An 18,319-nucleotide genomic window follows, 5' to 3' on the forward strand; every position below is an offset into this window, starting at 1 on the left:
ATTCTGGGAAAGGCAAAGCTATAAAGACAGCAAAAATATCAGTGGTTGTCAAGAGACTGAGGGGGCTAAGAAAATGTGGTGAATAGGCTGAGTGCAGGTTTTCAAGCAGTGACGCTATTCTGTATGACACTATTCTATATTATGTAATGTAATGGTAACCATTTGTCATTATGCATTTGGCAAATCTTATATACGTATACAACACAGAGAAATATACTGTAAGCTACAAATATTAATTATAATATGTCAGTATTAGTTCAAGTCTAACAAATGTACCACGTGAATGCAAGATATTAATAATAGGGAAAATTAAGGGCAAGAAAAGGGAGTACATGAGTACTCCATGTCCTTTCTGCTCAATTTTTCTGTAATTCTAAAATTGCTTAAAAATAAAACTGTTGAAAAAAAAAGGTAAAAAGAATTTACTAAAAACAAACCTTGTTTTCTTTTGCATGAAAATTAGAAGTTTTGTTTTCATTATGAACCACAAAAATTCATCTTTCCCTAACTCATTTTTTCCAGGTGTTTGGAGAGCACTTTATTTTAAATATTACAGAAAAAAAAGAGCTGTGATAAGAGATACTGTTTGTTATTTTATTTTTAAATATAGAGAAATCAAGTAGTATATTGGGTTGTCCTTTTGGCAAATTACTGCATTGGACAGATGGTTTTTCATTATCTGTTACACACAAATACAGGCTGGTAACAGTGTGTTTGGTATGGATGCTTACTCGTCTGTGAGAGTAATTTCTGTTGCTTGGCCAGAGCACATCTTAAATCTTCCTCTACATCTGGGACAACATCTGCCTAAAACAACATGTTAATATCTGTATTTTTGCCAAGAAGATACATTCTATCTTATGTCTTCCCTAAGGCAAAATCACAGGAGTGTAAAGTGGGATTTTAAAAATGACTTCGAGAGATTACTCTCTAATTGTATTCTCCTGTTGGATAAAGTGTAAATCTTATTCAGAACTTATTTTGCTTTACTAGCAAAAATTGTTCCTAACAATTAACTTGGAAAAGTAATTTCTCTTTAAAACAGCTTCAAAATGTAGAATCAGTGTACCAGCATGGTTATCTATTTAAATATCACACTTTATGGATAGGAGAAATCTTGAGTAAATGGTAGAATTTTGGCACTGTAAACATTTAAAAAGATGCACACATTTTGTGCTTATTCTAAAGAGAAACACAATGTATTATGCTTAATACCTTTCTTTGATAATGCTGATTTGTATAATGTTTGCAATTCAGTAAATGAAATTCATTCAAAAAATTTATTGAGAATTTGTTTTGTTATGCAATAATACTCTCCTCTAAGTTGAATATTATCATCTGTGCATTCAATTTGTTTTATTTTTATTCTTCTTCTATATCAATCTTCCTTAAGAAGTAATTACTGAAGCAGTTGATATATGCATGTGACATAGTGCTGGAAATAGATGTAGTGACTTGTTAAGCAATAGCTACAAGAGTTATTTTCTCACTTTTTTCTCTGCTCCTGATTAATCTGGGGTTATTTTTCTTTTTGATGGTGTTTTCTTTGACAGTTTTTCAAGATTACAAAATTAGCTTCTTGAAGTCAGATGTATAGCAAAGGACACTCTTCATGATCATTTTTTAAAAGATTTTATCTATTTATTTGAGAAAGATATAGCAGGAGTGGAGGTGGGGGAGAGGGAGAGGGATAAGCAGACTCCCCATTGAGCATGAAGCCCAATGCAGGACTCAATCCTAGGACCCTGAGATCATGACCTGAGCCAAAGTTAGATACTTAACGGACTAAGACACATGCCCACTTCTTGTTCAGTTTTATAAATATATGCCCTATCAAGCAAAAAACAAAAACAAAACAACAACAACAACAGCAACAAAAAACTATTCTCTCAAATCTCTTAGAAAGTTTCAAAAAAAATTTTTATGTGAGAATGACTGAAAATTTTACTTAGCATGGTAAATTACCCTATAAAAATTCTGTCATAAAAAATAATTCATGTTGTTTAAGACATTTTTTTAACTCCCAATTTTGGTCTACCTTTGTTTTTGCACAGATTCTGTTCATATATCAATATTATGATTATAGAAACATCAGAGAAAACCATGTATGCTAACTGAATGCTTTAATTATCTTTTTAAATCAGGAAACAGTCAAAGACTTTCCAATAGTAGCATTCTTTATTTATCAGATAGTTCCCGCAAAGAAATTCATTTCTGTTAAGTTCATAGCATAGATAAATTTTAACCTCTTCAACTTTTTAAACATGTCCAGATGATTTTGAAAATATAGGAATCTAATTTTACCAGGACATCACTTCAGAGTCATCACGAATTGCAACCCCTATTATGTAGTAATGTTCATCTTGGATCAATGGAAATCTGTGATCACTTAGAATCTGAGACAATTGTTACCAGATATAGAGGTCCCCTACTGTAATAAACATTAAGGCAAATTCATATATTGAGTCATAATGAAATCTGTTTGAGTCTATAGAAGAACTGAAGAAGAACCAATTATAAATATAAGTGAACAGGGATAGGAAATAAAAATTCAAAATAAGAAAATATTCTTACTATTCCAATATAGTCAGATTATATCATCAGACATGTAAGTAGACAGTGCATTGTGATATATCACCTAATGTTTCTTTTAGTGTTCACTTCACTATATTAAAAATGTAAATACTGATCAATAAAGGAAATACAATTTCTTACAAATTTGGTATCCTTATTCATTTCAGTAGACCTCCATAACTACTTGAATCCCAAGGTTTGTGTTTTACTCTTGCACTAATGTACATTGCATCATTACAAGGACATTAAAAGTCAGAACAAGTATCTTTATTTTCTTTAAGATTTTATTTATTTATTTATGGGAAAGAGACAGAGACAGAGCGCAAGCAAGGGGAGTGGCAGGTAGAGGGAGAAGCAGGTCCCTTGCTTAGCAAGGTGCCAAATGTGGGACTGAATCCCAGGACTCTGGGATCATGACCTGAGCTAAAGGAAGACACTTAACCAACTAAGTCACCCAGGTGTCGCCAGAACAAGTATAATAGGAATATACTGAGTATGAATTTCTATGGTAAATGCCCATATTAAAATTTGGTTTCTGTCATGATGCCAGACTTATATAAATTCAAATCTCGAACTTCCCATGAAATCTTCTCTTCTACTTCATTCTAATCAATGTTCTGGTATTATCTTCTAAACTAGATATAGTCAGAAAATTCAAGTTATCATTACCTTCTTCCTTGTTTATGTCACATAATTAATTATAAAGTCCTATACATTAAGTTCCTCTGTTTTTTAAATTTATCTCTTTATTGCCAGCCAAAAATCATTAAAAATAAAATCATTTTTATTGCCAGCCAAAAATGTCTATTATCAATTGCCAAAATGCTTGCTAAAACCTAGAGAAACTTAGTGTGAAGCCTGCTTGAGATTCTCTCTCTCTCCCTCTACCCTTTCCCCTGCTCATTCTCTCTCTTAAATAAATAAATACTCATATAGATCAAGCTTATACTAATGTTATTTTAAAAATGAGACCTAACAAGACCCATCTATATGCTGCCTATTCATTTCAGACCTAAAGATTGAAAGTAAGAGGATGAAGAAATATTTATCATGCTAACAGATGTCAAAAGAAAACCAGGGTAGCAATAATTATATCAGGCAAAACAAACTTTAAAACAAAGACTAATGAGAGACATAGAAGGACACTTTATAATGATAAAGGAGACAATCAGACAAGAGGATGTAACAGTTGGAAATATTTATACAACCAGTATGAGAGCATCCAATACATAAGGCAGTTAATAACAAACATAAAGGAAATAATCAACAGTAATATAGTAATTGCAGGGGATTTTAACACCACACTCATATCACAGGACAGGTCATCAAAACAGAAAATCATCAAGGAAACAATGGTTTTGAGTGACGCACTGGATTAGATCAATTTAACATATTCACAACATTTCAACCTAAAACAGCAGAATGCACACTGTTTTCAAATGCACATAAAAGAGTCTCCAGAACAGATCATATATTAGGCCACAAAACAAGCCTCAACAAATTTTAAAATATTGAGGACATATTACTCATCATTCCTGATCACAGCATTATGAAACTAGAAATCAGCCACACAGAAATATTCTGGAAAGAGCACAAATACATGGAGGTTAAATAACATGCTACTAAACAATGAATAGAGTCAACCAAAAAACCAAAAAATAAATAAATAAAAAATACATGGAAACAAATGAAAATGGAAACACAACAGTACGAAATCTTTGGGATGCAGCAAACGTGTTCTAGAGGGAAGTTTATAGCAATACAGGTCTACCTAAAGAGGCAAGTGAAATCTCAAGTAAACAACCTAACTTTACATCTAAAAGGAACTGGAAAAATAACAAATAAACCTCAAACTCAGAAAAAAGAGGGAAATAATAAAGATTATAGAAGAAATAAATGATATACAAACAAGATAATAGATAATAAAACCAGGGGCTTATTCCTTGAAAAGATCAACAAAGTTGTTAAACCTCCAGCAAAACTCATCAAAAAAAAAGAGAGAGAGAGAGAAAGAGGATTCACATAAACAAAATTACTAAGAAGAGAAATAACAACCAACACCACAGAAATACAAATAATTGTAACAGAATATTATGACAACCTGTATGTAAACAAATTGAATGACTTAGAAGAAATGCATAAATTGCAGGAAGAAATAGAAAATTTGAAAAGACCAATTACCAGCAATGAAATTGAATCAGTAATCAAAAAACTCCTAAAAAACAAAACTCCAGGACCAGACGGTATCACAGGCAAATTCTACCAAACATTAAGAGAAGAGTTCAGGGGCACCTGGGTGGCTCAGTGGGTTAAGCTGCTGCCTTCGGCTCAGGTCATGATCTCGGGGTCCTGGGATCGAGTCCCGCATCGGGCTCTCTGCTCAGCGGGGAGCCTGCTTCCCTCTCTCTCTCTCTGCCTGCCTCTCTATCTACTTGTGATCTCTCTCTGTCAAATAAATAAATAAAATCTTTTAAAAAAAAAAAGACTATTTAAAAAAAAAAAGAGAGAAAAGTTCATACCTACTCTTCTCAAACTATTCAAAAAAAAAAAAAAAAATACAACAGGAAAGAAGATCTCCAATTTCATTCTATGAAGCCAGTACCACCGTAATGCTAAAACCAGATAAAGACACACACACACACACACACACACACACACACACACACGGCAGAGAGAGAATACAGGCCAGTATCTTGCATGAATATACATAATTCTCAATAAAATATTAACAAACAGAATTAAACAATATACTGACAAAATCATATACCACAATCAAATGGGATTTATTTCTAGGATGCTAGGGTGGTAGTTCCATATTCACAAAACAACCAATGTATACATCACATCAATAAGAAAGGATACAAACCATACTATCATTTAATACATGCAGAAAAAACATTTGACAAAGTGCAACATCTATTCCTCATAAAACCCCTCTGCAAATTAGGTCTAGGGGGAACATACTTCAACATAATAAAGGCCTTTTATGAAAACCCACAGTTAATGTCAAACTCAATGGTGAAAAATTGAGAGCTTTTTCCCTAAGATCAGGAAGATAAGGTTATCCATTTGCACAACTTTTATTCAACATAGTACTGGAAGTTCTACCCACAGCAATTAGGTGACAAAAAGAAATGAAAGGCATCCAAATGAGTAAGGAAGAAGTAAAAGTGTCACTCTTTGCAGATAACATAATACTATATAGAGAGAACCCTAAAACCTCTACTAGAAAAATACTAGAGCTGATAAATGAATTCAGTAAAGTCACAGGATACAAAATCAATGTACAAAAAATTCTGTTGTTAAAAATATCTGTTGTAGAGGCATAAGGCTGGCTCAGTTGTTGAACGTCTGCCTTTGGCTCAGGTCATGATCCCAGAGTCCTGGGATTAAGCCCTGCATCGGCTCCCTGCTCAGCCAGAAGCCCGCTTCTCCCTCTCCCCCCTGCTTGGGTTCCCTCTCTCACTGTCTCTCTGTCAAATAAATTAATAAAATCTTTTTAAAAATCTGTTGTATTCCTATATACTAAAAATGAAGTAGCAGAAAGTGAAATTAAGAAAACAATCCCATTTACATTTCCACCCAAAACAATGAAATATCTAGGAATAAATTTAGCTGAAGAGGTAAAAGACCTGTACTTTGAAAATTATGAAACACTGATGAAAGAAATTCAAGATGGTGCAAAGAAATAGAAAGACAGTCCATGGTCATGTGTTGAAAGAACAAATATTGTCAAAATGTCTATAACGCAAAAAAGCAATATACATGTTTAATACAATCCCTATCAAAATACCAACAGCATTTTTCACAAAACTGTAACAAACAACCCTAAAATATGTATGGAACCTCAAAAGATCTGGAGTAGCCAAAGCAATCTTGAAAAAGAAAAACAAAACTGGAGGAATCACAATTCCAGATTTCAAGTTACACTCAAAGAAGTAGTAATTAAAAGAGTATGGTACTGACATAAAAATAGATACATAGATCAATGGATTAGAACAGAAAACCTAGTTGGAGCACTTGGGTGGCTCAGTCAGTTGAGCATCTGATTCTTGATATTGACTCAGTTCATGATCTTGGGGTCCTGTCATTGAGCCCTGCATTGGACTCCCACGCTCAGTGGGGAGTCTGCTTGAGGATTCTCTCTCCTTCTGCTCCTCCCCCACTCATGGCCTCTCTCTCTCCCTCTCTCAAATAAACAAATAAATCTTAAAAACAAAATAACTCAGAAATAAACTCATAATTATATGGTCAATTAATCTTTGACAAAGGAGGAAAGACTACCTAGTGGGAAAAAGTCTCTTCAACAAATAGTGTTGAGAAAACCGGTCAGCTACATGTAAAAGAATGAAACTCAACCACTTTCTTTCACCATTCACAAAAATAAATTCAAAAGGGATTAAAGACCTAAATGTGATAGCTGAAACCATAAAAATTCTAAAAAGAAGCACAGAAAGTAATCTCTTTGACACTGACTGTAGAAACATGTGTTTCCTGAGGTAAGGGAAATAAAAGCAAAAATAAACTATTGGGATTGCTTCAAAATAAAAATTTTCTGCAGAATGAAGGAAATAATTAACAAAACTAAATGGTCTAGAGGGAACATACCTCAACATACTTGCAAATGACCTATTTAATAAAGGGTTATTATCCAAAATATACAAAGAACCAATAAAACTCAATACCAAAAGACAAATAATCCAGTTAAAAAAATGGGAAGAACACATGAACAAACATTTCTCCAAAGAAGACATACAGATGGCCAACAAACACATGAAAAGATGCTAAACAGCACTCACCATCAGGGAAATACATATCAAAATCACAGTGAGATGTCACTTCACATCTGTCAGAATGGCTAAAATCAAAGACACAAAACTAAATGTTGGCAAGGATGTGGAGGAAAAAGACTCTTTTTGCACAGTAAGTGGGAATGTAAACTGCAGGAGCCACTCTGGAAAACAGTGTGGAACTTCCTCAAAAAATTAAAAATAGAGCTACCCTAAGGTCCAGTAAGCATACTACTGGGTATTTACCTCCAAAATACAAAAACACTAATTCAAAGGGATATACATACCTCTATGTTTATTGCAGCATTATTTACAATAACCAAACTATGGAGGCTGCTCAAGTGTCCATTGAGAGATGAATGGATAAAGATGAAGTGGTGTATATAAATATATACAATGGAATTATTATTTAGCCATAAAAATGAATGAAATCTTGCTTTTTGCAACATGGAAAAAGCTAGAGTGTATGCTAAGGGAAATAAGTTAGAGAAAGATAAATATATGACCTCACTCATATGTGGAAATTTAAGAAACAAAACAAATGAACAAAGAAAAAAAAGATAAAACAAGAAACAGACTCTCAATTATAGAGAGGAAATTTATGGTTACCAGAGAGGTGGTCGTGGGGGGATGGGAGAAATAGATGATGAGGATTAAATGGAAAAAAAAATAAATAAAAAAGCATAAAAATAAAAGAATAAATATAATTAGACCAATACTATCTAGGTTTTAAAGTAAGTGGGTAATTTTACTCCTTGAAATTATACAAATTGCTTAGTTTTACTCAAAATATTGAATTTTAATATATTATTGTGTATATTTAAGTTTATTCAATATAATTAAACTGGGCTAGAAAAAATTCACATAAATATTTGACATAAAAATCAGATAAATGAAGTAGATATATAACTCAGAAATTTGGACAAAGTCATTAGAAAAATTAATGAATTTTTAACTTACAAAAGAAAGGTATTACCTACGTAGATATGTTAATAAGTAGGACAGATAAAATTGAATGATTTAAAAATAAATGCAATGGGCATAAAAGAAAGGTTAGTTAACTTGTCAATAAACTACTGAACAACAAAACAAAATATGTAATTCATGAAATACAAGTTCAAAGAGTAAACAAAATTCACTCTTAATATGTCATATATATTTTATAAAGTGCAATTTATTATACATTTTATGTCTATCTTATTAAAAGAATGAATTTTTTGTGTATATGTGCTAGTTTATTTAATTATCACACTACTAATGGGCATGAAGTTATTTTTATGCCTCGCTACTACAAAGTTTACATGTGGAATACTTCTATATAATACATTTCTAGAAGTGTGATTATTCAGTCTTAAAGGGACATTTAAAGAATTGGTAGCTAGTGACTAGTATCCTCATTATCACAATTAAAACAAATATATCCCTAAATAAAGTGTGTTGAATTATCAGCTTTCCTTAACTTTCTCTTCAACTTCTCATATCTTTGTCAATCTCACTAGGAAAATGTGTTATTCATTATAGATTTAATTTGTGATTAATTTTATTATCCTTTCTACTTATTAATTTTTGACCTCTGAGGTAACTTTCCATGTCACTCTGTAATAATTCACCAGACTGCATATTCATGATTTGTCTACTCTTCCTTACAAATGTTTGTGACTTTTATCCACATCGTGAATATAGATGTAGTTTATTCATTGCATTGATGCCTAGCAATCCACAATTTACTGCTCCATTCTGCTTTTTATGAACATTTCTAATCTTCACGAAGATGCATTGGTACAAATGCATTATTTCTTCTTCTCCTATTCCTTCTTTGAATATTTTAAATACTACAATTGAATTTTTTTAAGGTTTTATTTATTTCCTTGGCAGAGAGATAGACAGCGTGAGAGGAAACACAAGCAGAGGGAATGGGAGATAGAGAGGAGAAGCGGACTTACTGCCAAGCAGGGAGCCAGATGCAGAGCCCAATCCCAGGACCCCGGGATAATGATCTGACTGAACCACCCAGGTGCCCCAGTACAAGTGAATTTTTAACTGACATTTATAGTAAAAGTCATTAACATCACATTTTATTTACTTACATATTGTCTTAACTATTAGTATTATTTTAAGTATCCTTTTTTTTTGTGGTTATTATAGTGGCAGTAGTTTAGCTTAATATTATATTGATGTGGAATGAGAGAAAGAACAGTTGTTAGGGAACAAGCTGCAATAGCTCATGAGGAGGACTGTCTCAATTTATCAGAATAATGACACCAGCCAAAGAATACTTCCCAAGAACTTTTAACAAATATTCTATAAAGATGGAGTAAGAGCTACAATTAAGTGAAAATAAAAGTGTGTTTAATAGTTCTGGTTATACCTTTTGGATAGTGTTTCCCCTGAAGTCATATCAAATGTTGAATATGTATTTTCCTGCATTTTAATGACTATAAGACCTACAGGTTTTTTGGTGAGGTTGGTTTCCTCTTCTTTTTTCTCCTCACAGAGACTTCCAGGATATTTATTTATTACTTTTCCTCTAATAAAAGTCAAACTGTCATAAGACTAGACACATCCTAATTCATTTGCGCTATCCTACTGACATGTGTGTATGTGTGTGTGCATGTATATATTAACTACTGTGTCATCTCCAAGATCATGATTTAAAACATGTAAATACTGTCTATCTCTTTCCTTTTATCAAAAATACTTATTCCAGTATTCTGTATTATTTCTCCAGAATTATTCTACCACTACTTTGTGTCAATGACACCATCACCTTTTAAATGTTAGTACACCTGTCATTTCTTCATTTTCTCTTTATGTAACAGAAAGACTGTGGTTCACCATTGTCTTGACCCTTTCTGCATTTCTTATACTTGATTATTAAATTTCTAACTCTGAAACAGGATCATTTCATGTTCATTGACAGCATCCAAGGAGAAGAACCTGATTGTAAAAAAAGCTAAACAGGCATGCTCACTGTTTTCATTCTAAGTGAACTGAGATCCTCATACATCTCAAATGGTGTATTATTTCTGTTAGGCAGAGCTATTTTTTCCCTAGTGGATAAATTCTCTAAAATTCCTGGGATAGCTGTTTTCTCTCATCCAGTCTCTAACATCTGCTCTCTCTCTCTCTTTTTAAATCAAACTGCCATCTATTTCACAGAAAATAAAAAGACTAATGGAAGAAAAGAAAGTCCTTTTTTTAAAAAATAGTCCAACTTTCCTGCCTTTATCCTTACATTCTGCCCACACTCTTGTTACAGAAGATCCCTCTCCAGATTCTTCCTCATCTCTACTCAACATAAATCTTAAAGTCTTTGTGAATAACTGCACAATGGGCATAACATCCTTTCAGACACTTAATGTTGATGCCCTTTGCAAGTCCAAAATAAAGAATCAATCTTAGTTAACTTTCAGCACAGTACTTCCCAAACAGTTATTAATTAGCAATAGAAAAAAATAATAAGAGCAGAAGTCAACATCAGTGGAAAAAGTTATCACCAATAATGGGATAAGTAAAAATCATGCTCACTCTGCAATCATGCCCAGAAAAGGACAAAACCATCTTTAGTATTTCTGCCAAAAAAACCCTGATCTGAACCTAATCCTGATGAAACATCAGACAAATATAAATTGAAATATGTCTTATAAACTATCAATGGCATAAAAAAAAGGCCAAAGAAACATCAGATTAAGAGGGAGTAAAGAGAAATAATTGAAGAAAAGATAAAATCCTGGCTTAATTCCAGAACCAGATTTTTTTTCTTTTGCTGTTAAGTGACATCAATGGGACAAAGGCCAAAATTTGAGTAAGATCATTGCATTAGATACTAGTATTATATCAATGTTAATTTCTTAATTTATATAATGGCATTATGGGTAAAAGAACATCTTTATTTTTTATTTCTTATTCATAAAGAAAGAAAATTTTAAGCATTTTATAATAGACTTAGAATACATTAAGATAGCAATAGAAAATTCAACAGGTTTTTAACTTGTTTGCTGTGGTAAGTAGAGGTTGACCTGATTCTGCACAACAAAGATACATACAGAACATTACCATTTTAAAATCATTTGCTGAAACTTTCAAACATATGGTTTTAAATATGCATATTTTATATAGAAAATTGCTTGAAGCATTTCTGTGTTCCTTGAATAACCATTATGTTTATATGCATAAACCAGGAAAGGTCTAATTGCTATTTGCATGGATTATTTACAGCTAAGTGGTCTATGAAGAAATGAGAGTCCATAAAAATGCTATTGTGTATGAAAACCAATCTGTGTTGCTCATTTTAATTTGGTATGAGTATATCAGTTTATAGATTTTAGAAACAGCCATATAAATGTTTCTCACAAACAGAACAAAGGTTATAGAAGTAATCTGTTGACTAAATGCTTTAATAAACTTTTCTAACTGAATGTCTTATTTTCACAGAAAAATGGATTTCCTGTCTCCAATAGGTATATCACTGCAAATAAAAATGTACATTTTTAAAATCGCTAAGATGACACTTTTCTGTAGAATTCACTTGTCCTTTTATCTGATATTGTTGTAATAATTAAACACATCTAACATTTGTGGCCACTAGTGATATTGGATGTTTTGTTTTTTTGGGCGGGGGCGGAAACACTTGAGGTATATAAAAATAGAGAAAAGACAACTATATAGTTATTCATCCCAAGATATTCACACTCAAGGAGAGCAGAAAACAAAATAATTGTACTTTCTTCCCTTAACTTTTTTGTTTGTTTGTTTCAATGGTGAAGACAAATGATTCTACTCTACTCTTTGACCTGAACATTAAAAGTTATAGTGGCATCATGCTTATAAGTTATGGGAGTCTTTATTGCAAAATGGGCATAAAATCCTAGTCTAGCTGTGATTTAAAAAAAAAAAAGTATATGCTCCACTTTTCTTTCAAAGGGAAAGTAAGTAATTTTCTCTGGCATAAGAAGTTTCTCACTGTTGCATAAGGACTAACAGTGAACACCCAGAACGATGTTCAATCCCAAAAGCAGCAACCAGTCATATTAATTTGTGGAAAATGTCATACAGAAAAGGAAATAAAATCCAGGTATCCAATCAAGTGCAGAGAATGTGAATACAGAATAATACAAGTAAAAGACTAAAATTTTGGTGGTTTCTGATACTCAATGAAACATTTAGAATTCAGAGGAATATCTAAATTTATGTTTAAATTTTCCATAAATGTGTCTCATTGTTTTGTAGCTTTTGGTTAACATATTTTCATTATAATTAAAGCTATATACTCATAATATCATTTCATTTCATTTTAAAACCATATTTTAGATATCCAATTTTATGTGAAGAAATTATTTTTGTTCAAGTAAATAACTTATAATTATATTTCATATGAAATGTGATACACAGTGAAAGTTAAAATTCCATCCCCAAACCAAGATTTTAATCAAAACTTATAATCATCTGGTGCTCTTTCTTTATTTTTTTTTAAACACAACAAACAAACAAACAAAAAAACCCATACAGATTTCTAGGACCTTCTAGGCTTACTCACTGATTAAGTAAATTCCTTGAAAACTGCTTTTGTACATTACCAACTATTTGTCAACACTCTAGTATTATTTGATGTGGAGTATACCAATATACTTAGTGTGTGTGTGCATAATTTTGAGTCCTGTTGTTCATTTATTAGTTGTTGTGGACATTTCTGTATTTCAGCATAAGCATTCACAATTTTTAAAATTTTAACAGAGGGAAGAAACTTGAATGTTTGTGTTCTATAAGGTAAAATCCACCTTAAGTAAAGTGTTAAACAGATTATTAAAGTAGGTGGATTTTTCTAGTTATAATCATTCATGAAGCTCAAAATTTTGCTTTCAGGTTAAAAATATTAAGAGTTGAATTACACTTAATTGTTGGATAAATATTGAATTTTTGTCTTGTTTTTGGGAACATGGAATTAATGAGCAAAAATATACTCCATGTGTTCTAGGATTCCTTCACCATGGGACATCATGTTGGCCCCCCAACACACATTTTAAAGACTAGCTATATTCTAAATTTATTAATAGCTAACATTTATCCAATTCAAAAATTATCTATGCTACTTTTTATAAACATCTATATCTTTACTACCGTCATGGTTTCCTAAGTTCTTCAAATTTTTTACAAGCTATATGAAGTACTATGATGCTCAGAGTTTTTTTTTTTTTTATTATGTTCAGTGAGCCACCATATAGTACATCATTAGTTTTTGATGTAGTGTTCAATAATTCGTTAGTTGTGTATAACACCCAGTGCTTATCTCAACATGTGCCCTCCTTAATAACCATTAACTGGCTATGCCATACCCGTATCCCTCTCTCCTCTGAAACCCTCAGTTTTTTTTTTCCCGGGATCCATAGTCTCTCATGGTTTGTCTCCCTCTCTGATTTCCCCCTTTCAGTTTTCCCTCCTTCCCCTTATGGTCCTTCGTGCTATTTCTTATATTCCATATATGAGTGAAACCATGTGATAATTGTCTTTCTCTGCTGGACTTATTTCACTTAGCATAATCACCTCCAGTTCCATCCATGTCAATGCAAATCATGGGTATTCATCCTTTCTAATGGCTGAGTAATAGTCCACTGTGTATATGTACCACATCTTCTTTATCCATTCATCTGTTGAAGGGCATCTTGGCTCCTTCCACAGTTTGGTTACTGTGGACATTGCTGCTATGAGCATTGGGGTGCATGTACCCCCTCCTTTTCACTAAATCTGTATCTTTGGAGTAAATGCAATTCCTGAGCCATGAAGTAGCTATATTTTTAATATCTTGAGGAACCTCCATACTGTTTTCCAAAGACTTCAATGTGACACAAGAATCCATCAAAATCCTAGAGGAGAAAACAGGCAGTAACCTCTTCAACACTGACCACAGCAACTTTTTTTCAAGACATGTCTCAAAGGCACAGAAAACAAAAGCAAAAATGAACTTTTGGAACTTCATCAAGATAAAAAGTTTCTGCACAACAAAGGAAACAGTCAACAAAACTAAGAGACAACCCACCCACCGGATGGAAGAAGGTATTTGCAAATGATATTACAGATAAAGGTGTGATATCCAAGATCAATAGAGAACTTCTCAAACTCAACTTTCAAAAAAAAACATATAATGCAGTAAAAAAATGGGCAGAAGACATGAACTGACATTTCTTCAAAGAAGACATACAATTGGCTAACAGACACATGAAAAATGTTCAACATTGCTAGTCATCAGGGAAATTCAAATCAAAACCACAATGAGATACCACCTTACACCAGTTAGATGGGAAAATCAACAAGGCAGAATGTTCAAATTTTTAAAGAGTACTTCATTGGTCAAGGTTTTCTTTTATCTGTGACTTTCATAATTTTCTAACTCTGCTTTACTCCTTTTTGACCTTGCCTCTAGACAGGGGAGTGCCAACACACATGATCTCTCTCTTTCTTTAAGATTTATTTATTTATTTGAGAGTGAAAGGGAGAAAGAGAGAGAGCATGCAAATGGTGGGAAGAGCAGAAGGAGATGGAGGGAGAGGGAACCCCAAGCAGCCTGCTGATAACAGAGCCAACTGTGGAGCTCAGTCCTACAACTCTGAGAGCATGGCCCCAACAGAAACCGAGAGTCAGACATTCAACAAATTGTATCATTCAGGTGCCCCAATATCTCTTTATATTAGCTCCATAATTAAATAAGCAAATTCCAACTCATTGGATAATATAGTTACAATTTTAACTTCTATTTTTATCATAAGTCCTTTATGTATCAATAGTTTAAATATTTTTATTTGGTTAACCAGAGAGGTTTAATGGAAAAATATTATAACTGGAACTCAAGACCACTATTATCATTCAGTGATTCAGCTCTTTGAGCCATTTATCTATAGAAAGGAAATTATTTTATTTCTTACCTACATAGACAGTTTTGAGAAAATAGATATAAAATTGCTTTAAAGATAATTTTTGAATGGTGCTCTACACATATAAAAATGAATATTTGAGCTTGAAGTTAGCACATATATCATTTCCTAATACACTAGTAGGAACAACTATGGACATTGTGAAAAGTGTGTTTACATCCATGAGAAAAGCACTGAATAAAGATGGGCTCAGATCCAGCCCTACCACTCATGATTGGCCAGTTCACTTCATTTCTTTTAACTTTAGCTTCATTATCAAAGTGGAAGAATTATGATTAGCATATGAAGGTAAGAGTTCTTTTAAATTCTGAAGCTATCTTTAGAGATTGAAGTTATTAAAAATTCAAAAATCAAGAATGAATGAGAAATGGGCAGGAAAAAAGAATAAAATACCACATGATAATAGTTGAGAGGGTATATAAACAATCTGCCTCCTTACATATATTCACCCACACACCACCAAACCCCTCCCAGAATAAGTTCTATGTAGAAAATTAGTCAAGGGGATGTGGTGTTTGAGCAGAAGACTGAAGGTTAAGAGGGAGCTGGCCAAAGAAAAACAAGGATAGAGAGCGTTCCTGAGAGAAAGTAGACAGTGGTAAAAGTTCCAGAGCAGAAAGTAAGCCTGTCTTATTCCCTGACGTGGGAATAAGAATGAAGCCCTGTGACTGAAACTTCATGAACAGGGGGTGGTGGGAGGATATGAGGTGGCTTTGTGATGGGAAGTCATTGGAACTGCAAGCAAGAAAGAGAAGGAAATAGTTAGTCTTAAACGAATGCACAAACGCACACAATTAATAACTACATGAGGTGATGACTATGTTTATTATCTAGTTTTGGTAGTTATTTCACAATTCATACATGTTTCAAGACCTTCAATTGTATACCTTAAATATATAAAATTTTTGTCAATTATGTCACCATAAAGCTAGAAACAAACTTAAAACTACTTCTTTCAGCATCTGTTTTCTCTTATTTACTAATTCTGATTATTTGTTTATTCAATAAATGTTTCCTGAGCTTTTGTATACACATAAAGTACTGTAATAGGTCATGGAAATAAAACTGTAAGTGAGATATATCTGCACCTCCATTAAGAAATTTATAGATTGCTAGAAAAGATAAATAAGTAAGTAGGATATTTGAATACAGGTGTAAACAGAGGATCTGAGCATATAGCTGAGGACACTTTTGAATCCTGTTTTGTAGTATTGCCCTTGTTTCAGACACCATTCCAGAAATCCATATGTATCTTTACTGTTAAGGAATGAAAAGACCAAAACTAGGTAAATCATGTGAAGATAGATGCTAGGGGAAGAAACAAGCTGAACCAATGATGGCCTAGTCCTTATATCATTTTTAATTTTAATTTAATTAATTGATTAGTTAATTTGTTAGAGAGGGAGGGGAAGCAGAAGCAGGGAGAGGGAAAGAGAGAATCTTAAGCAGACTCCATGCCCAGCACAGAACCTGACACAGGACTCCATCTCAACAAACCTGAGACCATGACCTGAGACAAAATCAAGTGCAACATTTAACCCACTGAGCCACTCAGACTCCGCTTATATCATTTTAAAAAATAAGCTGTTATCACTGGTATAAAAAATGTATAATTTTAACAGTATAATTACACTATAAAAGCAGTATAATTAAGGAACAAAAGGTAATTTTGATTATGTAGGAAAGAATATGTAAGGGAAGAAAGCAGATGATAAATTTGGAATTAAGATCTAAGTTTTCTGAAATAAAATGTATCTGATTTGATATTTAATGAGTTCAATTGGAATAATTTTAGAAATAAAAGATCATGCCTATTATTGAAGGTTAACTCTAAACTAGTCAATTCCTTAGACTTTTAGAGGAAAACATATGCCATATTATTCCCACACTCAATGCATATGTCATAACCTGTATGAAAAATGATATCACTATTAAGATATTTTGCTTATAGGCAGTACATAATATGAAACTATTATGAAATGAAAGTAGCTACAAGCTGCTTCCATGTGCAAATATGGCTCTCTATTCAGCCAGCTATTCTCAATAAGCATTGCTTATATCTGTATCATACAGATAAATCCTTATGAAATAGAAATGAGAGTGTTGTATTACATAGTAATTTTCTTCTCTAAGAAGATGATTTTAAGTTTATTTAAATTTATTTAAATTTAAATTAAATTAAATTTAATTTAATTTATTTAAATTTAAATTTCTGAATTTAAAATTTAAATTCAATTCTGAATTTAAAATTCAGAAATAATTTTAAAAATAAAAATTAAAAATTAAAAAGCATTAAACTGTCACCTTGGTTCATAAAATAAAAAAGAAAATGTCAAATTCATCCATCATGTATGTGTAACATATATGTAAATATCATATTTTGCAACATTATGTATTAAAATCTTTATAAATTTAGATTGCTAACCTAATTCCTAATGGTTTACTAGAACAGATTATACAGGATATTTGGTGCAAAGACTCAATGGTTAATAGGAATGGAGTCTTTTAGCTCCATAATGAAATTTATTAAACTTTAAAGTTCTCAAAAATAAACAGAATTCAAGCAACTAAATTTATATTATCATATACACAGAAACTCTGATGATCTACATCAAATTAAAATTGGGAGATTTAAATTTGGGAGTCATTGGGTTGATAGTTAAAGTCATAAAACAGGTTAAGATCACAACACAAAAATTGAGATTTATTTCTCGGGAGTCTTAGACTATGTATCAGTTACTTTTCTCTCGTATGAACATCAGTCCAAATGTTTTACAATGGCTTTTAAGCATATAATAAAATGTTTTATGTTTTTGGATGGCCATTATCCATACATTTTTGTACATCTTGGGAGAGTTTTTGTCCTACACTGTATTTTCAAGAATGTGTGTATAGGAAACATGCTTGGAATGTATAGATATGTCCGCCTCTAGGAAAAGGGGCAGAATATTTTCCTGACCAGGAAAATAAAGGTAATGTTTCCTTATGGGGCCAAGTTCAGACAGCTTTGCTTATAAAGCTGCTTATAAA

General features: G+C 32.4%; 1 protein-coding gene across 1 annotated transcript; it reads left to right on the forward strand.

Annotated features, from left to right (window-relative positions):
- Nucleotides 1-11,235: 11,235 nt before the first annotated feature.
- Nucleotides 11,236-12,521, forward strand: LOC123936870 (DNA-directed RNA polymerases I, II, and III subunit RPABC4-like). The gene is given in 3 exon segments (XM_045997406.1): nucleotides 11,236-11,239; nucleotides 12,339-12,474; nucleotides 12,476-12,521. Coding segments are annotated over 3 exon segments (186 nt in total).
- The last annotated feature ends 5,798 nt before the right edge of the window (nucleotides 12,522-18,319 follow it).

The sequence above is a fragment of the Meles meles genome, chromosome 2, assembly GCF_922984935.1.
Source record: "Meles meles chromosome 2, mMelMel3.1 paternal haplotype, whole genome shotgun sequence".
NCBI lineage: Eukaryota > Metazoa > Chordata > Mammalia > Carnivora > Mustelidae > Meles > Meles meles.